This window comes from Pantherophis guttatus, chromosome 13 (assembly GCF_059756535.1).
Source record: "Pantherophis guttatus breed Tessera chromosome 13, ASM5975653v1, whole genome shotgun sequence".
Taxonomy (NCBI): domain Eukaryota; kingdom Metazoa; phylum Chordata; class Lepidosauria; order Squamata; family Colubridae; genus Pantherophis; species Pantherophis guttatus.
Genome location: NC_142075.1, coordinates 14811269 through 14834725, shown reverse-complemented (window position 1 = coordinate 14834725; position 23457 = coordinate 14811269). Strand labels below are relative to the sequence as shown.

The window sequence follows — 23457 nt, the reverse complement described above, 5'->3', positions numbered from 1 at the left end:
AGGCCCAGGATCTCTTTGCACACTCCCCTGACACACTGCAGATGATTCCACATACAACATTGGCCTAATACATTTATATTCTTACATTGGAAAGTTGCATGTGTCTTTAACAACTCAGATATAGTGTTGCAGGATCCAATCTGGATCAGTCGCCAGGACCAAAGGTTTAGTCCTTTACAGACTAAGAGCCGAGGTGGCGCAGTGGTTAGAATGCAGTACCGCAGGCTACTTCTACTGACTGCCAGCAATTTGGCAGTTCGAATCTCACCAGGCTCAAGGTTGACTCAGCCTTCCATCCTTATGAGGTGGGTAAAATGAGGACCCAGATGGTTGGGGGAAAGAGGCTGACTCTGTAAACCACTTAGAGAGGTCTGTAAAGCACTATAAAGCAGTATATAAGTCTAAGTACTAGTGCTATTGCTAAGCTTTTGGACTCATGCTGGAGCCCATCCTCAGGAAAAATTTCTCTGCTAAAGTCCGAAAGCTTGTATACCTCCAGGTGTATGCCAAGAATTGCCAAGCTAATGTAGAAAATAAAGCAGGTTACCTACTTTGACACCCTGGCGCCTTAAATAGGCAAGGTTCCTTTTTAAAATAGAATAGGAAGATTAGCAAAGAATTCCCTAAAAGCACCTGAATGCTCCACCCCACCCCACCCCAAAAAAGAGTTGGGTTAGGTACTTTCCAAAGATCTCGAGAGTTTTCACATTTTGTTATGTTGCTTGGACAATTCTTTCCATAATTCGGAGTTGCACTTGGCTGGTATTTCAGACGTCTGTTTGAGTTCCAGGGGGCCCAGGGGAGCCATCTTGCTTAATCACCGAAGAAACTTGGCAGAATTATTGAGCTGGAAGGAGGGGCTTGTCGCATTACAATCTGGGGCATGAGTTTCTTCTTTCACAGTCGATACGGCGCTGCTGGCACCCTGTTCAAGACTGCTGGACTTCTACAACCTGTGAGTACCTTCCCTGCACAGCTGGCGTCTCGTAACACTTGTAGATGGTCTTTGAAATCGGTTTCTAGAATCACTTTAGGCAAGCTACAGCCCAAACGTAAGGAAGCCACAATTGGGTTTGCTTAACATGTTGATCAGTAAACCATAGTTTACAGCAGCAGTAGGATTCTGCTGGTTCAGACCAGTTCGGGCGAACCTGTATCTCCGACGATCAGTTGAGAGCGAACCGGTTCGCTCCGACAATCAGCTAGGCCTGCTCACCCACCCCTGATCTAAACTGACCTATATTTCCTTTGTTTGAAGCCCAGCTGATAGGCATGGTAGAGCGGATTGCCGTGCCTCAGCTGTTTTACTCACCGGGGCTGCAATAGAAGATAAATTTTAGTGCTGTTTTCAAATGCACTGCGCATGTGCAGAGTGCGTGTTTGGCATGCATGCGAGCGAAGCACGCTCAGCAAACCGGCTGTTATACAGGTTGAATCCACCACTGGGTTACAATTACAGTACTTGGGTTAGTGCACAGGGCCAAGCCAAACCAAATAAACAAGTTTTGGGTTTTGTGTGATGTGTGATGTGAGAACCTGGCTTTTGCCTCCAAGAGATTTTTAAAAAGTCCTCTCTTGTACACGGACAAGCTGAAAGCTAGGTTTTGTAATAGGAGCGTGCTTTTCCCCATCCTATCTAAAATCCTCAGGATTCAGTCATGCATGCAAAGAAGTGGCTTTCCTACGGAGGCTGAACAATTTTTGCAGCCAGCTTTCTCTAATACAGGCTGTATTCCTGGGTTTTGTTCTTTTAAATAACCATGTTGAATCCTGGAGCGTCTGAATGGGAAGGAACAGACTCGGACTGAATCCATCTGAGATGGATTAGTTTTGGGCCAGAGAATTCCATGGAAATGCCATCTCTGACTCCCAATGGAATTCTTCAGAGGTGGTTTGCAATTGATCAGCAGGTAGCATCTGTAGCCGGGAGGGCGTTTGTGTAGTGTAATTGCATTTGGTGTGCCAGTTATGACCAATGGGGACCATGCTGCAGTCATTCGTGGCTTAGTCACTTCCCGCTTGGATTACTGTAATGTGCTGTAAATAAAAATATCCTTAGAACAAATTTAGAATCTACAAAATGAAGAATAGAATTCTATATTGGCCAAGTGTGATTGGACCCACAAGGAATTTGTCTTTGGTGCATATGCTCTCCGTGTACCTAAAAAAAAATACATTCATCAATAATCATAAGATACAACACTTAGTGATAGTGATAGTTACTAATAAGCAATCAAATCATACTAGGAAACAAATAAAACAATATAAATTGTAGAGATACAAGGTTATAGTCATAAGTGGGAGGAGATAGGTAATAGGAAGGGTGAGAAGAATAATAGTAATACAGTCTTAGTAAATAATTTGACAGTGTTGTGGGAATTAGTTGTTAAGCAGAGTGATGGCATTTGGGAAAAAACTGTTCTTGTGTCTAGTTGTTCTGGGGTGCAGTGCTCTATAGCGTCTGAAACAATTTATGTCCAGGATGTGAGGGGTCCGTAGATATTGCAGATATTGCTCCAGCAGGAGACTCTATACAATTTCAGAAAAGTGGTTATCCAATCTGTTCTTAAAACCTTCCAGTATTGCAGCATTGACAACTTCTGGAGGCAAGCTGTTCCACTGGTGAATTGTTCTCACTGTCAGGAAATTTATCGCTAGTTCTAGGTTGCTTCTCTCCTTGATTAGTTTCCATCTGTTGCTTCTTGTCCTGCCTTCTGGTGCTTTGGAAACTAAGTTGATCCCCTCTTCATTTTGTTCATGGCAAAGTAAATTTTCATATCCTTAATACAACTCAAATTATGAACTCACCCCTATCATGGGAAAGCTTGAAGGGAAATGCGTTGTCATCATATCGTCCCCTTTTATAGTTACTCTAAGGTGGGGACCTTGTTCTGCGTTGTGGCCACAAATTTCATAACCTACTTAGGTGCTATACGAAGATATAATTTCTTTGTTTATTGAAACTCTCCTGCATTTTCTCCTTTGTGGGATAACCCTGAGCATTAGTTGATAATGTGGTACCTTGCTCAAAAGTAGTAACTGTGAGAGGGATCTTGGAGTCCAACCATTTAAATAGGAGCCAGCCGTGTGCAGCAGCTGCCAAAAAAGCCAACACAGTTCTAGGCTGCATAAACAGAGGGATAGAATCAAGATCACATGAAGTGTTAATACCACTTTATAATGCCTTGGTAAGGCCACACTTGGAATACTGCATTCAATTTTGGTCGCCACGATGTAAAAAAGATGTGGGGACTCTAGAAAGAGTGCAGAGAAGAGCAACAAGGAGGATTAGGGTACTGGAGGCTAAAACCTATGAAGAACGGTTGCAGGAACTGGGTATGTCTAGTTTAATGAAAAGAAAAACTAGGGGAGACATGATAGCAGTGTTCCGATATCTCAGGGGCTGCCACAAAGAAAAGGGAGTCAAGCTATTCTCCAAAGCTCCTGAGGGCAGGACAAGAAGCAATGGGTGGAAACTAGAACAATTAATCAGTGGAACAATTTGCCTCCGGAAGTTGTGAATTCTCCAACACTGGAAGTTTTTAAGAAGAGGTTGGATAACCATTTGTCTGAAGTGGTGTAGGGTTTCCTGCCTAAGCAGGGGGCTGGACTAGAAGACCTCCAAGGTCCCTTCCAACTCTGTTATTCTATTCTATAATGGGTGTTCTTTTTTCCCTACATTACCCGTAGATTATGCAACATTTTATACTGTATATGTCCCATGATTTTGTTGCAGTCTAATGCTCAATGATGGCAGCCAAAAACAAACCAGTAATGCAGAACAGAAGCCCCAAGGTAAGTTGACCCAACATGGGAGCCACTTTTTTATCATAAAGCTATAATTATCACTCTCAAAACGGCTAAAAAAAAAAAAATCATTAACATCAGCAAATGTCTGGTGAGGCACCATTTATACTATTTGTGAATAATGTCTTTTTTAAAAAAGTTAGTCAACAGGTTCAGGAGACCTGATCTAGTTCTGCAGGCTAAAGCAAATTTTTTACCTTGCATGAATGAGATGTGATGTCTGCTATTTATTATTTTAAAAAGCCGTTTATGTGTTTCATCATTATTTTCATTTAAAGCAGAGCAACCCAGGCCACTGTTAACAGAAAAGAGTTTGGATTGCAAATAATGTGAAACGACAAAAAGAAGTGTCAGATGTAAATGCCTTATTCTCCAATGTGTAAATAATGTATATATGGAACATCAGAGGTTAACTTATTCTTTGGACTTTAATGTATTCATAACTTACCACTCCCATTCCTAGCTCCACCCCTTGTATATATAAGGAGCCACCCTCACCATTCTAACTGCTTCTACCTTGAATATTCAGTGAATATAGAATGCCTATCATAATTAAAAAGAAATATATTTAAAGCTCTAACTCCTATTATTTTTATTGAGTCTGATCCTGAAAATATTGCAACAAGCTGGTAGCAGAGGATGGTTAATTGACTCAATAAGTAATTAAAAATGTCAAAGAAAGATAGACCCAACACCAGGGCCTACAGCAAAGAAATAGAAACTGATCAAGAGATGATCAACGTATCCACCAATGCGATTTCGAGAGAATCCGAAGAATACACCACTGAAGAAGAAGAACTAATGAGTGAAAATAATGACCAGAAAGAAATCGAAATAGAAAATAACGAACTCAGGTCAGAGATATTAAAGATACTAAAAAGCCAAAAGAATGATGAAAGTCTCATCGCGGACCTCCAGGAGATGCTGAAGAACAGCGGAGCAGCGAGAGAGAAAAACGTCATTAAAGAAAAACCCAAAGATCAAAAAACCGTAAGAGAGAGACATAGGCCAGAATATAGGAGCAAATATAATTACAGACAATCTTCCACAGATAGACACGAATATAGAAGTCCACCAAATTACAAAGAAGGTAGAGGGGGTAGAGAAAATTCAAAAGAGAGGAAATCTGGGTCACTGAATGGGCTAAATAAACAAGGCAGCACCAGAACACAGCAGGATGAGAATAACAATTGGCTTATTGATTCTGGTGCAACAAATCACACCACCAACAACAAAAGTATATTATCTTCATTTATAGAAGATAAGTTTGTGATAAAGGTAGCTAATCAAGAAAAGGTTCAAGTACTAGGCAAAGGAAATGTGACCTTGCCTGGTCTAGGGAAAATAGAGGGGGTATTATTAATCCCAGAAATACCTCACAACATACTAAGTGCCATAAAATTAAGCAGAGAATCTGATATCAATATAGTTTTCTCAAAGGGGAAAGCAACTATAGAAAAGAACAAAACAAATGTAGGTACTGTAATGATAAAAGGAGGTCTACCCTATCTGATAACTAAAGAAAGATGTTTACATAACATTGATTCAAATATGGAAGATTGTATTGAAGCAGATGATGAAAATGTCAGTAACAGTGACAATGATGAGTGTAGAATAACTCATGATCACAAAAATACATACAAGGAAAAGAAACCAAAAATAGGTAAACCAATTCATGATGAGTGTGCTCACATCTTACACAGGAAGTTAGGACATGCAAGCTTTCCTGTAGTACAAAAAATGACTGAACACGCAGAAGGTGTCAAAATAAAAAATTGTGAAAATTATTTGGAATGCTCAGTATGTAAATCCACCAAACTAAAAACCAGTCCCAGACCAAAAAAATCTAACAGATCAACTAACAATATTTTTGATTTGGTACATATGGACTTAGTTGGTCCATTAAGTCCCTCAATTACCTATAGAAAACGTTACTTCCTAACAATAGTGGATGACTACAGCCGATATGGTTTTGTTTACACATTAAAGCACAAGGATGAAACATTTCAGAAATTTAAGGAATTCTACAAACGTATAGAAACACAACATAATATCAGAATAAAGCAAATTATGACAGATAGGGGATGTGAGTTCATGTCTAAAGAATTCTCCCAATGGTTAAAGGATAGAGGAATGTTACATTTCACGTCCAATCCTTTTTCTGCATTTCAAAATGGAGTTGCAGAGAGGAAAAATTCCACACTACAAACCATGATTAGGTGCACATTAGAGGATGCTGGTTTAGGCAAACAATTTTGGTCAGAGGCATTACATTATTCAAATTACACTCAAAATAGAACCTGGTCCAGTATTGTGAATAAGACACCATATGAGGTGATGTACAATAGAAAACCCAAATTATCACACATGCACATATTTGGAGTCACTGCAGACGTACACATACCTAAACAATTGAGGAGAAAGGGAGAAAACGTATCCAGGAGATTAAGATTCATGGGATACGAAACTGGAACCAAAGGGTACAGATTTATTGATAGTAATAACAAATTTATAGTATCCAGAACAGCTGTGTTCCATGAACAGGCCAATTGGTCAAAATTGCACCTTAATGAAATATTTCCTAATAAATGTAAAGATACGATATCTTGCGAGGAAGGAACAACAGAAAATCAAAATATTAACAAAAGTAAGAACAAAACCAAAACTTGGACTAATAGTCAGCATAAAATAAAGACAGACACATTAACAAAAAAGGAAGCTAGATATTTGCATGATAACCATAGCAAGCCTGAAAGAACTATTAGAAACAATAGAAACCAAATACCAAATAAATACAAAGATTACATAATGCATATGAATGGAGAACAAATAACACCTAATACATATGAAGAAGTATTGAAACTTCCACATGAAGAAAGAGAAAAATGGGAACTAGCTATGGAAAAAGAGATGGAAAGTTTACAAGGATTAAATGTATTCACACCTGCGATCGCACCTAAGGATAAAACAATTATAGGTACCAGGTGGATTTATAAAATTAAGAACTTAGAAGGAGGCAATACCTTATACAAGGCTAGACTAGTTGCACAAGGCTATGCACAAAAATACCCAGAAGACTATACTGATACATATTCACCCACAGTGAGAACAGAGAGTGTCAAAACAGCCCTTGTAGTAGCATCTGCACTCAATCTGGACGTATTCCAATATGACATACAGACCGCATACTTACATGCAAAATTAGATAAGGAAATATATGTAAGAGCACCACACAGTCAATACACTAATAAGAACGAAATTTGGTTATTAAATAAGAGTCTGTACGGATTAAAGCAATCCGGCAAAAGATGGTACGATTGCTTGGTAAAAGTACTTAAGACCATGGATTTCAACGCCACCACTGCTGATAACTGTTTCTTTGTAAAAAAGAGTAATGATCATATTGAATTTGTATTAATTTACGTGGACGATATTTTATACATTGGAAAGCATAAAGAGAGCAGGGAAATCTTTGTAAATAAGTTAAATGAACACTTCTCACTGAAATCTCTGGGTAAAGTGAATAAATACCTTGGTGTGCAAATTAACAAAACTAAAAGGGGATTCAAACTTACACAGAAAGATAAAATCATCGAACTCCTAAACAAATGTAACTTAAATAATGCCAAAACCTGTGACACCCCTATGCAAACTGATTTTCTTAGAAACACTGATGAATCTTCCCCTGAGTTTAAAGACAACACATTTTACAGATCAGTTATAGGTTCACTCCTTTATATATCTAATTGGACTAGGCCAGATATTGCATTACCTCTCAATCTACTGTCAAGATATGTTAGTAAACCAACCTTGTATCATTGGGAAGCTGTCAAAAGAATTCTAAGATATCTGAAGGGTACATTAGATTTTTGTTTAATGTTGGAACCCAATAATGACAGAGAACCAAAAATTACTTGTTATGCTGATGCAGATTGGGCTGGTGATACATCATGCAGAAAGAGTACTTCTGGTTATGTTTTTCTATTGAATGATTGTCCAGTTTACTGGTATACTGGTAAACAAGAACTAGTAGCCACTTCTACTACAGAAGCGGAATATGTTTGTTTGTCCAAGGCTGCAAATAACCTTGTATGGTTCAATGATCTGATCACTGACGTTTGGAAGAAACCCACTTTACCATTTATTATGCATGAAGACAATAAAGCGGCCATTGAAATATCCAGATCCGATGCAATTGGACAAAGGTCCAGGCATATTGATATAAAGTTTAAGCATGTGAGACAACTGTCTCAAGACGGATTCATTAAAGCAATACATTGCGATACTTCTGAACAATTAGCTGACATATTAACAAAACCCTTACCTTCTAAGCAACACAAATATTTAACTTCTAAATTATATGTATTATATTGTCCTGAATCAGAATGTAATTGGTGTTGTGTAACGAACCGGCATTTAGAGGGGGATTTGTCAGATGTAAATGCCTTATTCTCCAATGTGTAAATAATGTATATATGGAACATCAGAGGTTAACTTATTCTTTGGACTTTAATGTATTCATAACTTACCACTCCCATTCCTAGCTCCACCCCTTGTATATATAAGGAGCCACCCTCACCATTCTAACTGCTTCTACCTTGAATATTCAGTGAATATAGAATGCCTATCATAATTAAAAAGAAATATATTTAAAGCTCTAACTCCTATTATTTTTATTGAGTCTGATCCTGAAAATATTGCAACAAGAAGATTCTGTAGCCCAGTGACGGCAAACCTTTTCAGCACCGAGTGCCCAAACCGGAACTCATGTGCATGTGTGTGCATGTACGTGTACTGGAGTGCCGTAAACCTGGAGACCAGCTGGCCAGTGCGTGCCTGCCTGTTTTTTGGCCATTTTCAGGCCATTTTTGGGCCATTTTCAGGCCGTTTTGGGGGCTGTTTTGAGGCCATTTTTCAGGCCGTTTTGAGGCCATTTTTCAGGCCGTTTTGAGGCCATTCATCATTCCAAAATGGCCTGAAAAACAGCCCTGAAACAGCCTGAAAAACAGCCCTGAAACCAGCCTGAAAAATAGTCCTGAAAATGGCCCAAAAAATGGCCCCCAAATGGCCTAAAAACAGACTGGAAAACAGCCCAAAAAAGAGCCTGTATTTTGGCAGTTTTTCAGGCCGTTTTCCAGCGCTTCAGTGCCCGTGAAGATCAGCTGGCTGGCGCACATGCACGTGCCGGAAACCAGAAGAGCAGCTGGCGACGCCGATTGAAGAGAAAAAAGGCTTTGAAAAAATACCCATGCCCAGCTGAGCCATACGATCATCAGAGGCTTTTTTTTTTTACTTTTAAAAACATTTTTTCTTTGGCCGAAAAAATGCCTTTAAAAGTAAAGAAAAAAAAGCCTCTGACGATCAGGCAACTCAGCTGGGATCGTCAGAGGCTTTTAAAAGCATTTTTTGAAGAGGTTGTAGAAAAAATGCTTTTAAAAGGCTCTGACGATCCCAGCTGAGCCGCGCGATCATTAGAGGCTTTTTTTTTTTTACTTTTAAAAGCATTTTTTCAGCCGAAGAAAAAATGTTTTTAAAAGTAAAAAAAATAAGCCTCTGATGATCGCACGGCTCAGCTAGGTATGGGGGTGAGGGGGGGGCAGGGATTTTTGCTACCGGTTCTCCGAACCACCGACTGCTATCGCTACCGGATCGAGTGATCCAGTCTGAACCGGGAGCCTTTCACCCCTGGATTATGACGTCATTAAAAGAAGATGGTGACTATAATGTAACTCTGATTATATCCGCACCCTCTTTTTTTCTTGAACAGCAAAGCAGTGTGTTACAGAGAGTTCTGCAGGTTCCGGTGGTAAATTCAGCCCTCGCCAGTCTCCAGAAGATCTATGCCAGTGCCAAAGAGATTCACCCCTTCATGGCATCAGTATGTGCCACCTATGAGCGAGCTCTCCAGAATGCCAGTTCCTTGGCTCTGTGGAGTGTGAAACCTGTGGTACACAAGCTGGAGCCTCAACGTAAGTGTTCAAACAAGCTTCATTTTGGAAACTACCCCCCTCCCCCCAATTTTCATTTCTCACAGTGTCACCAAATGAAGTATTTAGAATAACAGAGTTGGAAGGGTCCTTGAAGGACTTCTAGTCCAACCCCCTGCTTAGGCAGGAAACGAGTGGCGGGGTTTCAAATTTTTTTACTACCGGTTCTGTGGGTGTGGCTTGGTGGGCGTGGCTTGGTGGGCGTGGCAGGGGAAGGATATTGTAAAATCTCCATTCCCTCCCCACTCCAGGGGAAGGTTACTGCAAAATCCCCATTTCCTGCCAATCAGCTGGGACTTGGGAAGCAGAGAATAGATGGGGGCAGGGCCAGTCAGAATTTTTACTACCGGTTCTCCGAACTATTCAAAATTTCCGCTACCGGTTCTCCAGAAGTGGTCAGAACCTGCTCAGGTAACATACATTTAATTTCATCTCTGTAAAAATCTCAGTCTTCTTCCAAGCAGTGTAACCCACACCGACCTCTCAAGCATTTAGAATAGAATAGAATAGAATAGAATAGAATAGAATAGAATAGAATAGAATAGAATAGAATAGAATAGAATAGAATAGAATAGAATAACAGAGTTGGAAGGGACCTTGGAGGTCTTCTAGTCCAACCCCCTGCTTAGGCAGGAAACCCTACACTACTTCAGACAAATGCTTATCCAACATCTTCTTAAAAACTTCCAATGTTGGAGCATTCACAACTTCCGGAGGCAAGTCGTTCCGCTGGTTAATTGTGTCAGCTGCTTTAATCTTTAAATCCGCTCTGCAGTGCTCCAAGTGGGTGCATTGCTGACATGTATTCTGGATTTTCTGGGGGAGAATTAAATAAATAACAGTCCATTGTTCTGTGAGTTGATAAGTGAACATATCATTTTATTTGACTACAATTCTTTTGTACATTAGTGCCTTTGAATTCCAACCAACCACGGCTTGAAGTATTGCTATGTAAGACACGTTGTGGAAAATGCCTATGGAAATTCTCAGTCATCCAGGTCATGGTTGACGTAAGGGTGATTTTTCAGGGGGCAAGTGGACTGCCTTGTTTTTCTTTGAAGATGTTTTGCTTTTCATCCAAGAAGCTTCTTCAGCTCATACTCAGGTGACCCTGAGGGCAGCTGAATCTCCAAATAGCCTCAATGACTCTCTAAAAGGAATGCAAATGACCAGCTGTCTGCAAGGAATATAAATCCTTCCATTCTCCACCATCCAGCCAGAGCTGAAGAAGCTTCTTGGCTAAGAAGCGAAATGTCTTCAAAGAAAAAGAAAAACAAGAAAGTCCAGTGGCCTCCTGAAAAAAGCACCTTTGGGAAGCATTGTGGAAAATGCAATATTCCATATTGTTCAGGGGAAAAATCCAGCAGGTTCTAACAGGTTCTGGAGAACCAGTAGCGGAAATTTTGAGTAGTTCGGAGAACCGCCAAATACCATCTCTGGCTGGCCCCAGAGTGGGGTGGGAATGGAGATTTTGCAATATCCTCCCCCCAGGAGTGGGGAGGGAATGGGGATTTTGCAGTATCCTTCCCCTGCCATGCCCACCAAGCCACGCCCACGGAACCGGTAGGGGAAAAAAATTGGATTTCACCCCGATATAGTTCCATAAAGTTCTCTTCTTTTTCTGAACCATGCTGAGCTTCTACGGGACCATCCCAAGATAGTTCAGAGATTTTTCCAGAAGCCCCCAAACTGATAGCATTGAAGGGTTCTGGCAGCAGTCCAGCTCTTTCATGCCATGGAATGCCATATCCAGAATACTTTCAATGACTTCCAGTTGCAAACTTGACTTCTGGATAACCCTCAAACAACCTCTGGAAGGACATAGTCTAGCAGAGGGGTGGCAGTGTTGGGATTCATCCAGTTCGCACCACTTTGGGAGAACTGGTTGTTAACTTTCTGAGCAGTTTGGCAAAGTGGTTGTTGGAAGAAATCATTAGGGCAGAGAACCGGTTGTTAAATTACTGGAATGCCATCGTTGGGTGGCACCTATTAGAATTCTCCAAAATGCTCCGTTCTCCAAACTGAGGGTTGCACATAATGACACTATATGATGAGGAATGCAATTTGTAACATGGTGGCGTGTCTTGTAACTGTGGTTTTAGTCCACCATCCAAGCATAGTCTATGAATCTTGGTGACATTTTTGTGAAGATACAGGGGAATCGAGTAGTCCAATGGCTGACCATCCCTTTTGTTCCAGCATTGTTTTGACATTCTTCTCTCTCTCTGTGTGTGTGTCTCTCTCTGTGTCTGTCTCTCTGTCTTTGTCTTTGTCTTTGTCTCTGTCTTTGTCTCTGTCTTTGTCTCTGTCTCTGTCTCTCTGTCTGTCTGTCTGTCTCTCTCTCTCTCTCTGTGTCTCTCTGTCTCTCTCTCTGTCTGTCTCTCTGTCTTTGTCTTTGTCTCTGTCTCTTTCTCTCTGTCTCTCTGTCTGTCTGTCTCTCTCTCTGTCTGTCTCTCTGTCTGTCTCTGTCTCTCTCTCTCTGTGTGTGTGTGTGTGTGTGTGTGTCTGTCTGTCTGTCTGTCTCTCTGTCTCTGTCTCTGTCTCTGTCTCTGTCTCTGTCTCTCTCTCTCTCTCTCTCTCTCTCTCTCTCTCTCTCTCCGTTCAGTTGCAGCAGCCAATGTTTTGGCTTGTCAAGGTTTGGATCATCTGGAGAAGAAGATACCTATCCTTCAGAAACCAGTGGAGGAAGTAAGTATTTTTTAAAAAAAAAAAAACCATAAGAAAACTTATGAATTAGACCAGGTGTCAGGGTTCCAAGTAACACCCCCAACGAAAGAAGACGCCGGGCCTTGACGTTCCTCAAAGTTCCATTTTATGAGAGATGTCATATTGGCACATCTGGGAAAACCCGAATCTGAAAGCTTCCAGGTTTTCCCCACCCAAAGTAAAGTCCAAATCCCTGCCCAACACCCACATGTCCATCACATGGTCCAATCAAAGTACCGTCCCAACTGTTCCAGCCCTCCAGGTGCAGGACAAGATGTCCTTGACTCTCTGAGAAAGGAATGTTATTTTGACTATATATCACCCAGGCTCCATACAATCCCCCCTCCCAATTTCCCACAGTAGTAAATGTGGCAGGCCTGAAGGCCCAATGCAAAAGATGGTTTCCTAGCTGCACTTATTTCATTCTGAATCCGTGTTTCAAAAATGTAGCCTTTCATGACTTAAATTTGAGGTCTGCCTAGAAGCTGCTGAACTCTCCATTAGGACTATACTAGCCTAGTGAACTTCTAGACATCTCCTCCTTCCTATTTACCTTTCTGCTAAATCTACCAGACAGATCCATTGTCTTGCTTGAAATGGCCATAAAGAACTTTCTCCATTATCTATTTTCCATAAGCTTATTTTCCATAAGCTATTTTCCAAGGCCAGACTAGGAATAATGGATGAGGATGAACAAGGAGAGATTCAACCAGGAAATAAGGAAGGATTTTCTGGCAGTGAGAACAATCAACCCATGGAACAGAAGCTGCCTTCGGAAGTTGTGGGAGCTTCATCACTGGAGGCTTTCAAGAAGAGACTGGGCTGCCATCTGTCAGAAATGGTGTAGGGTCTCCTGCTTGGGTGGAGGCGGGGTTGGACTAGATGACCTACAAAGTCCCTTCCAACTCTGTTAATCTGTAATCTCCTCCTCTTCCTCAGGCTACATCTGATTTGAAGGACACCATTCTAGCTCAGCTTCACTATGCTATATACTCTGTCGTGAACATCCTGGACAAAGTTTTAGGACTGTCTGGTGAAAATAATGAGCAGTCCAAGAACAGCCTGAAGATCAAGACAAAGAATGCGAAGAGCAGTCAGGTGAACCAAGTGGCTAAAATCTCTGCAGTTGGAAAGCTGGAGAAGGTGGTGGATTGGAAAATAGAGCCCAATTCAGGTTAGTATAGTGCTCAGTTGATCTATTGTAAAAAAAGAAATCTCGTCTCGGAGCTGAAAAACTTCATATATGCACCCCACTTTTGCAAGATATTTCAGGACTGTAGCATTTGCTCCTTAGTGGAGATTTCCTGACACTGTTATCCTTATTGATTTCTAAAGAGTCTAGTTGAACCTAGGTGGGCCTCCATAAATATCTCAAAGTGCTTGGTTCATCTCCTAGTTCTAAAGAACTTGCCAGCACAGATTATATGCCCAATTTGATCTCCTAATAGACCATTTCAAGATCCTCTTCTCTTAGGTTCTTATTCTTCGTCTTTAAACCGGGCAGACTTCAAAACAAATAATGCTTTCAAAACGTAGGTCGGTCCTTAGCTATTTCTGACATAAGAGGGTAACTGTCCACATTGTATTGTCATCAGAGCATGTTTATCTTCCTATCTTTGAGTGTAGGGAACATGCTCCTAACCTTGTCCCTTTGCAGAGCTCTAGTTTTTCAACCCTGGCAATTTTAAGATAGGTGGACTTCAACTCCCAGAGTTCCTCAGAAACCAAAACTGCTAAGATAAAGAAACACTGCTATAGACTATAACTGCAATGGAATCAGTGGTGGGTTGCTCCTGGTTCGGTCCAGTTCTATAGAACCAGTAGTAAAACCGGCGGGAGGCTCCGCCCACCCACCACGATGTCATCATGAGTGATCTGTGCATGCACAGAAACTTCTGTGCATGTGCAGAAGCACATATGCCTGCTCCCACTATGAACCAGTAGTAAAGGTAAGTGGAACCCACCCCTGAGTGGGATGGAAAGGTTGGTGAAGATAATGGAACTTGCTAAGGTAACTAAATTGACATAGAATAGAATAGAATAGAATAGAATAGAATAGAATAGAATAGAATAGAATAGAATAGAATAGAATAGAATAGAATAGAATAGAATAGAATAGCAGGAAACCCTACACCACTTCAGACAAATGGTTATCCAATATCTTCTTAAAACGTCTTTGATTTTTTAAAAAAAAAACAGTAGGTTTATTACATACTGGAAACTCTTTATGGACCTTTTGCATAGAACAGGAAAAAAAATGAACATGATTTATGGTTCTGATGATTAGACAGGACAAGTGATAAAAAGAAAGGAATTATGTTGTTATGTTGTAACCATAGACTAAGGGGTAAATTTGTAATTGTGCTTACGACTGCTGCAAGAAAGATCGGAAACTACTACTTAGTATCATTTTTTTTTCTATTTTTCTTTTATTTCTGTTACTTTTTTCCACTTAGCTTTCTCCTTGTTTTCTTTCTCTTTTTCTTACTTTATATTAGTTTGTATTAGCATTTATTTTCCTTTTAAAAAAAATCTTCAATAACATTATATAAAAATAGAAGGTAAATTAGGCAGTTTTGCATCTCTGCCAAAATTTGAACTAAAAAGTGACACAAATTTAGATTGAGAATATAATCAGTCATTATTTGTGCTTGGTTGTTTTGGTTCCACTCAAAATATTGTATCCAAATAAAGAGAGGGAGCATCTTTTATTTTTGCTTTTTTAAAAAAGAAACAACATATGTTGTTTGGCAGCCAGAGCTTTCCCTTTTATGAGATGCTCGTCTTGTTAGTTTCATAAATTCATTTCGTTTATCAGAAATTAAACCTGGGTATTTTCTGGTTTTGAAATTTGAATGTTGTAGTCCTGATTTCTTTTTTCCCCCCACGTTTTATTTGTTTTATTTATATAACATTCAATTTTCATCAAACAGTGTGTGTTCTGGGTACAGTTACGTTTAGATAGTCATATTACACATCTATGTTGTGATAATTCATCTCCATCATAATAATATGATATAATAATACAATAACATTACTGTATTTTTCAGAGTATAAGATGCACCTTTTTTCCCCCTAAAAGGGGGTGAAAATTTAGGTGCATCTTATACACCGAACGTAGCCCCGCCCACCCACTGGCCCCCACCCTTTGGCCTCTGCCTCCCAGCAGTTTACCTCCTTGCAGCAAGCAGCAAGAAGAAACAGCTCCTTTCAGCTTCAGCACAGCCTAATTAGCACAAGTTGAATGGATTGGCCTCCCGACTCTCAGCTGTTTTGCTCTCAGCTGTTTTGCGCGGGCCTCTGCTGCTTGCTGCAAAGAGGTAAATTGCTGGGAGCAGATTTTTTTCCCCTTGTGCTAATCAAGCTATGCTGAAAACAAAAATGAAAGTAAAGCAGGCTATTTGCTGTTTACTGCAACGAGGCAAAATTGCTGGGAGGCAGAGGCAGATTTCTTTTTCTTCTTTTCCTCATCAAAAAAGGTAGGTGCGTCTTATACTCCGAAAAATACGGTAATACTTAACACTTAACATCATCTTTAACAACTCTCCACTTTACCATTTCCTTTTTTTATATCTCCTCCTTTCTAAGTTCTGTTTCTGTTATCTAGCCATTGATAGAATATGTCCCGTATCAAAAAATATTCAGTTTCTTCTTTATCCTTAATAGTAAGTGTTAATCTATCCAGTCCTGATTTTTTATAAGACATTTTGGGGGTTGGCCAAGAAAGTCAGATTATATGGTTGCAGTTTCTTAGGCTCCAGTACCCCGATTTCCACAAGATGGTGCTAGAAATATTCCTACCTCCGTTTCTTTGAGGTTTTTTAAAGAACTTGCTGAACGTGAGTCACAATTCCTTTTCAACACCGCACATAAGCTCACACCATTTGCAACAGCAACGTTTTTAAATTCCAAGTTATAAGAATTGTGCATAGAGCTTTTTTTTTGTTTTTTGTTTTTTTGTTTTTTTGCACAAGTGGAAACCTGATGTTCCATAGTTCCATTGTTTCTGGATTGACACTGACCAAAAAAAAAAGTTGTTGAGACCAGAGTGAAATCCAATTTTTTTCCCTACCGGTTCTGTCGGCGTGGCTTGATGGGCATGGCAGGGGAAGGATATTGCAAAATCTCATTCCCACCCCACTCTGGGGCCAGCCAGAGATGGTATTTTCCAGTTCTCCAAACTACTCAAAATCTCCGCTACCGGTTCTCCAGAATCTGTTAGAACCTGCTGAATTTCATCCCTGGTTGAGACTCTAGAAAGAGTGCAGAGAAGAGCAACAACGGTGATTAAGGGACTGGAGGCTAAAACATATGAAGAACGGTTGCAGGAACTGGGTATGTCTAGTTTAATGAAAAGAAGGACTAGGGGAGACATGATAGCAGTCTTCCAGTATCTCAGGGGCTGCCACAAAGAAGAGGGAGTCAAGCTATTCTCCAAAGCACCTGAAGGCAGGACAAGAAGCAATGGGTGGAAACTAATCAAGGGGAGAAGGAACCTAGAACTAAGGAGAAATTTCCTGACAGTTAGAAGAATTAATCAATGGGACAACTTGCCTCCAGAAGTTGTGAATGCTCCAACACTGGAAGTTTTTAAGAAGATGTTGGATAACCATTTGTCTGAAGTGGTGTAGGGTTTCCTGCCTAAGCAGAGGGTTGGACTAGAAGACCTTCAAGGTCCCTTCCAACTCTGTTATTCTATTCTATTCCTATCCTATCCTATCCTATCCTATCCTATCCCCTTTCTTTATTCTATTCTATTCTATTCTATTCTATTCTATTCTATTCTATTCTATTCTATTCTATTCTATTCTACTCTACTCTACTCTACTCTACTCTACTCTACTCTACTCTACTCTACTCTACTCTACTCTACTCTACATTCTATTCTATTCTATTCTATTCTATTCTATTCTATTCTATTCTATTCTATTCTATTCTACTCTACTCTACTCTACTCTACTCTACTCTACTCTACTCTACTCTATTCTATATGCTTGAAACTCAAAAAAAAAAAAAAAGTGGTGTTATTAGGCATCAAACATCAAAAATACACTTTTCACAAAAGGTTTCCAGAATTTTGGCCACTACTGTATAGGAGAACAACGGTCTGCTTTGCTAATTATACAATTTTCCCATTTCTTGCTTGTAGTCCACAAGCCTGCAGCCGGATGTGTATCAGAAAAGATGCCTCCTTCCAGCACCTTTGCAAGTATCAAATCTTTAGCTGCTGCTGTTTCCCAGATTGCTTTCAGACAGACATCCCAAGCCATGCAAGTTACCAAGGACATAGGAGTGAAGCTGGCTATGTGGATCTCCTATTTGGTGAGTGCCATAGCATTGGGTTGACAAATTTGCATATGTTTTTGAACCAAGAAGTACCTTAGCAGTGTAGCAAACGACTATTTATTTATCAAATTTATATAGCTGCCCATCTCATGAGAAATAACTCTGGGTGGCATAAATGTTCAATTGATACTTTTTTAAAAAAAAAAGTAAGAAAAGAAAATTTTCTTCAGATCTTTTTCCAAGATCTGTTGCTGTTCCGGGGACACAGAATATAGAGACTGGAAGGGTGTCTAGTTTGTTCAGTCAGTTGGAGAACCTCAGGTATAGATTCAGTGGTGGGATTCAAATAATTTAACAACCGGTTCTCTGTCCTAATGACTGGGTGGGTGGGAGTGGCCATGGTGGGCGTGGCCAGAGGGTGTGACAAGCAGCACTTGGCCTCCTGCACCCCCCTGGGAGCAAAAACAGGACATGGAGGGACATACCACCCCCTTCCCGTGCCCTGTTTTGGGCCTAATAGGCCTCCCTGCAGCCTCCTGGGAGCAAAAACGGGACATGGGGGGCATGCTGCACCCACCCTCCCGTGTCCCGTTTTGAGCCTAGTAGACCCTGCACTTACCTGGGAGCCAAAATGGAGTGCGTGGGGACTCCTGGAAGGGGCGGGGAGGGAAGGGGAGGGACGGGACCAGCCAGCAATTTAACTACCGGTTTCCCCCGAACCGGCTGAATCCCACCACTGGATAGATTACTGTGCAAATTGAAAGAGCATGTCACACCTTGGCTGCAGGAGCTACCTTTTGCTTCCAGGTTCAATTCAAGGGGTTGGTCAAAGTCTTACATGGCACGGGGACAAGTTACCTTGGAAACCATTTTATCCTTAATATGTCAGCCAGGGGTGAAATGCTACCAGTTTGGGCCAGCTCGCCCAAACCTGTAGTAAAAAATGCTACTGGTTCGCCGAACCGGTAGTAAAAAAATGTAAAAAAGTTTTGCCAATCAGTATGGAGCTCATTGAGCAGGATGCAACCCTGGGGCTAATTGACATCTTGATAACCTTCCCCTCACCTTTTAACTTGTAACATATTTTATTCTTGTTTTTAACTGGCTCTTTTTTGAGATACTGTATTTTATATTGGTTTTAGATTTTTATAGGATAGGATAGGATAGGATAGGATAGGATAGGATAGGATAGGATAGGATAGGATAGGATAGGATAGGATAGGATAGGATAGGATAGGATAGGATAGGACAGGACAGAACAGAATTCTTTATTGGCCAAGTGTGATTGGACACACAAGGAATTTGTCTTTGGTGCATATGTTCTCAGTGTATATAAAAAGACAAGATACATTCGTCAAGAAGCATAAGGTGCAACACTTAATGATAGTCATAGGCTACAAATAAGCAATCAAATCATACTAGGAAACAATCAGTATAAATCGTAAGGATTTATATACAAGCAAGAAAGTTACCGTCATACAGTCATAAGTGGGAGGAGATGGGCGACAGGAACGATGAGAATGTTTTATGTTTTAATTGTACACATTACACTTAATGAGAGCAAGTTGGGCAGTATTCAACAAATAAAAAAAAAGTTTGCATTTATCTAAGAAGGCCAAACTAGGATTTTAGTGAGGTTTGGATCCTTTTGGCCGACGGACAACATAATAATCCTGGCTCAGCTATTTCCTAGATTCTCTGCATTTCATTTCATGAGCCACTATTCATTTCTTGAGCAGACAAAATAAGTCTGGATTCTTGGTTCAAAAATCAGGACAAGTCCTGACTAAAAAAATCTACCTCTTAGAAACCAATAATAGGTCCTCCTTTCAAACTATGCGCCTCTTTCCCCATTATGGGTTTTGTTTTCCCTGCAGAAAGAGGTTTGGCATTTGGCTCGGTTCTTTTTTGAAGGAAAATAATGGCGTTTCAAGTTCTAACTCAGCTGCCTCCTGTTTTGAGAGTCTAATCTCTAGCAAAGATCCCTTTTCCATCTCTGGGACATTAATTTGGAGGTGAAGGTGAAAAGGCTGTTTTATTTTTAACTGGCTCTACAGTAATTCATGGATTTGATTAACATCTTTCTCAAAGTCCATTGGGACTACTGATTTTAAACGGGAAGATAAAATGTGTAAACATACAAACACAGAGAGAGATGGAGGGAGGGAGGGACAGAGGAAGGAAGGAAGGAAGGAACAGAGAAGGAAGAAACAGAGAAAGAAGGAATAGAGAAGGAAGGAAGGAAGGAAGAAAGGAAGGAAGGAAGGAACAGAGAAGGAAGGAAGGAACAGAGAAGGAAGGAATAGAGAAGGAAGGAAGGAAGGAAGGAAGGAAGGAAGAAACAGAGGAAGGAATAGAGAAGGAAGGAAGGAACAGAGAAGGAAGGAAGGAACAGAGAAGGAAGGAATAGAGAAGGAAGGAAGGAAGGAAGGAAGAAACAGAGGAAGGAATAGAGAAGGAAGGAAGGAACAGAGAAGGAAGGAAGGAACAGAGAAGGAAGGAAGGAAGGAAGGAAGGAAGGAAGGAAGGAATAGAGAAGGAAGGAAGGAAGGAAGGAACAGAGAAGGAAGGAACAGAGAAGGAAGGAGCAGAGAAGGAAGGAAGGAAGGAAGGAACAGAGAAGAAAGGAATAGAGAAGGAAGAAAGGAACAGAGAAGGAAGGAATAGAGAAGGAAGGAAGGAAGAAGGAAGGAAGGAAGGAAGGAAGGAAGGAAGGAACAGAAGGAAGGAACAGGGAAGGAAGGAAGGAAGGAAGGAACAGAGAAGGAAGGAATAGAGAAGGAAGGAAGGAAGGAAGGAAGGAAGGAAGGAAGGAAGGAAGGAATAGAGAAGGAAGGAAGGAAGGAAGAAAGAACTGGATTTTGTATGTTTCTTGAATTTGATCCATGGGAGCCAAAACCCGAGAGATTTTGAGACTGAGTTAAAAGGATGTGATTTTAATCAACGCATAATTAATTGTAAGATGTGGCCACCGACGGGGCTGACTTGAAAAAGGGACTCGACAGATGCAAGGAGAACAGCTTGCATGGCTGAATGCCACCTTCTGAATCGTAGGCATTGTGTTCTTCGTGTCCGTGTCTAAAAGGGGAGAGTGGAAGAGAAGGGCTCATCCCGTTCTAGCTTAGGAACTTCCTGGATGCATCTGCTCAGCCATTTCTGGCAAGGAAGACAGAACAAGATGGACTCGTATTCTATTCCAACCTGCTGTGAAGAAGAACTTTCCTACATTCTGAAGTGGGAGAGGCCAGTAGCTCAATGGGGAAGCACTTTTTTGGTTTTGGTCTCTAGCATCTTCTTTATGAAACCTTGGAAATGAAATGAAATAATGAAAAGAAAAGAAAAGAAAAGAATTGGAATGGAATGGAATGGAATGGAATGGAATGGAATAGAATAGAACAGAATAGGACAATGAATGGACTAGACTAGACTAGACTAGACTAGACTAGACTAGACTAGACTAGACTAGAATAGACTAGACTAGAATAGACTAGAATAGAATGCATTTTGCTACTTGTATTTTTCTCGTTGTGACAATTTCTTTCCTTTTTTCCATCTGGCTGCTAAGGAAGGAATCTCACCTAGAATTTAAGGCCCTCTGGAGGCCGGAATCAACCCATTTCTGGACTTCTGGGAGGCCCATTTTTCGCCCTCCCAGAGTCTCCGTGCGAGCTCTATACTTACCTGGCATCCAAAACAGGCTGCGTGGAGGCTCCTGGGAGGGGAGGGGCAGCGTGGGTGGGGCCAGCTGAAAATCAGCTGGCCGGCAGGAGGTGCATGTGCATGCACGGTGGAGCTGACCTAGGGCACGTGCCCACAGAGATGGCTCTGTGTGCCACTTGTGGCATGCATGCCATAGGTTCGCCGTCATGGTCCTAGACTATAGCAGAAAAGCAAGTTAGCTTAAGCAGCTGACACCCCCAACAGCTATTAACAGCAGCTATTTTTGACTGAGTTTGGCAGTTGGTGGCTGAGTTCCCACCACATGCTACATCTTTGTTGAAGAGGAACCAAGTACAACGCCTGTGTTATGCCCGAGAAGCTTAAAGAAAGTGATTGACACAGCACGATGGTCTGATTGACTGTAACATACCTTACCAGTTAAGTTCCCACAATGTATACAATTTTAGTCCAGCAGATTGAGCAAAATCAGCCATTCTTCTTTCTTTCTTTTCCCAAAGGAAACACTCAGGGGAAATCCAGACAAGCAAATGTGCAGAGGCCATTCATTCTTTGAACTCCCTACCAACCAAGAATAGAAAACAACTTTCCCTAAGGGCAAAAAAGCAAAGGATCTTGAATTGTATCAAAGTCCCGGAAATGTCAATGTTATTGATAGTATGACCTCAAGCTGGGTGGAAAACATAGATTTTGGAAAGAGAAAATAATTCTCTCTCTCTCCCTCTCTCTCTCTTTCTCTCCCTCTCTCTCTCCCTCCCTCCCTCTCCCTCCCCCCTCTCCCTCCCTCTCTCCCTCCTTCTCCCTCCCTCTTCCTCTCCCCCTCTCTCTCTCCCTCCCTCCCTCCTCCCTCTCTCTCTCTTCCACTTTCCACTCACTAGTTCACCTTCCCAAGGGTTTTGATGAAAGAAGAGGAAACAATGGTGATGAGTCCTCCAGAGTCTTGCCAAGAACAAGATGATGTCCAGCTTGTTACTCCTGAGAGCAAGAAGCTGCAAGAAAGACGGTCTAGTCGGGGACATTATCCTCTTCCCTTCCTCAATCTCGATGAGCCCCTCACCCCTCATCAAAGCCCATCTTTCGAAGCTGAGTCTCCTGTGGCCCGGAGATCTTACAAAGAGGGGTCCAGCAGCAGAAGATGGAGCGAAGGGCTGTTCCGGTCCAGCCTGGAAACCACCTACTTGAGGGCGCACTTCGCAAGACTCTATAGCTCTGCCGTCAAGAAAGACTAAGCTAGTGAGTGGGTTTGCTCATTACGCTAAACTAGGATTTGTTAAGTATGAATTGCTATCCCAAGCATGCTTTTCCAAAAAGTAGATGGATTTTCTTGGGGTTTTTTTTCTTTGAAAACATTTTGCTTCGCATCCAAGAAGCTTCTTCGCTTCCTGGATGAGAAGCGAAACATTTTCAAAGGAAAAAAAAATCCAAGGAAGTCCAGTTGCCTTTTGGTAAAGCATATTTGGGACAACCATGACCTGGAGGATTGAGAATCTCCGTAGACATTTTTGATTTGCTATCTATGTCTTAGATGACCTCACACAGCAGCCTAAACACACAGCTCAGCAATTCCAAAGGCTGAAATCTTATATCTCACTTAGCTATGGCAAAGATTGCAAAATCACAATGGATACACTAAGCCAGGAATCATGGCTTGACAAAACCCCAGGACTGGATTCACTGCAATTCACAAAACCACATTCTGGCTTTGGGCTATGTGAGAATGGAGCAACTGACAACCCAACTCTTCTGCTTAATGTACTGCTTGTGTTAACTTAGTTGAAATTGCCCCAGCAATTACATCCGCTGTTGTAATGCCAGCTTTATTAGAACAGCTTTAAAAAAATTCTCCAATAAAATAACCAACTTTTACTGGCTTTGTGTGGACAATTCCATGCTCCTTAGACAATTGTACCAAAGTACTTTGAAGGCAGGGGTGGGTTCTACTTACCTTTACTACCAGTTCACAATGAGATTGCTTCTGTGCATGCGCAGATTG

The 23457-nt window shown here is 41.1% G+C and overlaps 1 protein-coding gene across 3 annotated transcripts; it reads left to right on the top strand.

Moving 5' to 3' along the window:
* The first annotated feature begins 728 nt into the window (after window positions 1-728).
* On the top strand, window positions 729-23330 carry PLIN1 (perilipin 1). Of its 3 annotated transcripts, XM_034424638.3 has the most exons (7): window positions 729-955; window positions 3737-3795; window positions 9575-9776; window positions 12400-12482; window positions 13440-13674; window positions 17650-17822; window positions 22343-23330. In XM_034424638.3, exons 2-7 carry the CDS (start codon window positions 3748-3750, stop codon window positions 22691-22693), a joined length of 1092 nt encoding a protein of 363 aa, XP_034280529.2. In that variant the 5' UTR covers window positions 729-955; window positions 3737-3747; the 3' UTR covers window positions 22694-23330. The 3 variants fall into 3 exon arrangements, with proteins under 3 accessions (XP_034280529.2, XP_087733888.1, XP_087733889.1); XM_087877762.1 differs by lacking the exon at window positions 729-955 and having other exon boundaries at window positions 3614-3795; XM_087877763.1 differs by lacking the exons at window positions 729-955; window positions 3737-3795 and having other exon boundaries at window positions 9417-9776.
* The last annotated feature ends 127 nt before the right edge of the window (window positions 23331-23457 follow it).

Coding starts and splice junctions, on each gene's coding strand:
- PLIN1 (XM_087877763.1), top strand. CDS start 9,500: ATGACGTCATTAAAAGAAGATGGTGACTATAATGTAACTCTGATTATA. Junction 13,675..17,649: donor GAAAATAGAGCCCAATTCAG/GTTAGTATAGTG, acceptor TCTTGCTTGTAG/TCCACAAGCCTGCAGCCGGA. Junction 17,823..22,342: donor CTATGTGGATCTCCTATTTG/GTGAGTGCCATA, acceptor TCCACTCACTAG/TTCACCTTCCCAAGGGTTTT.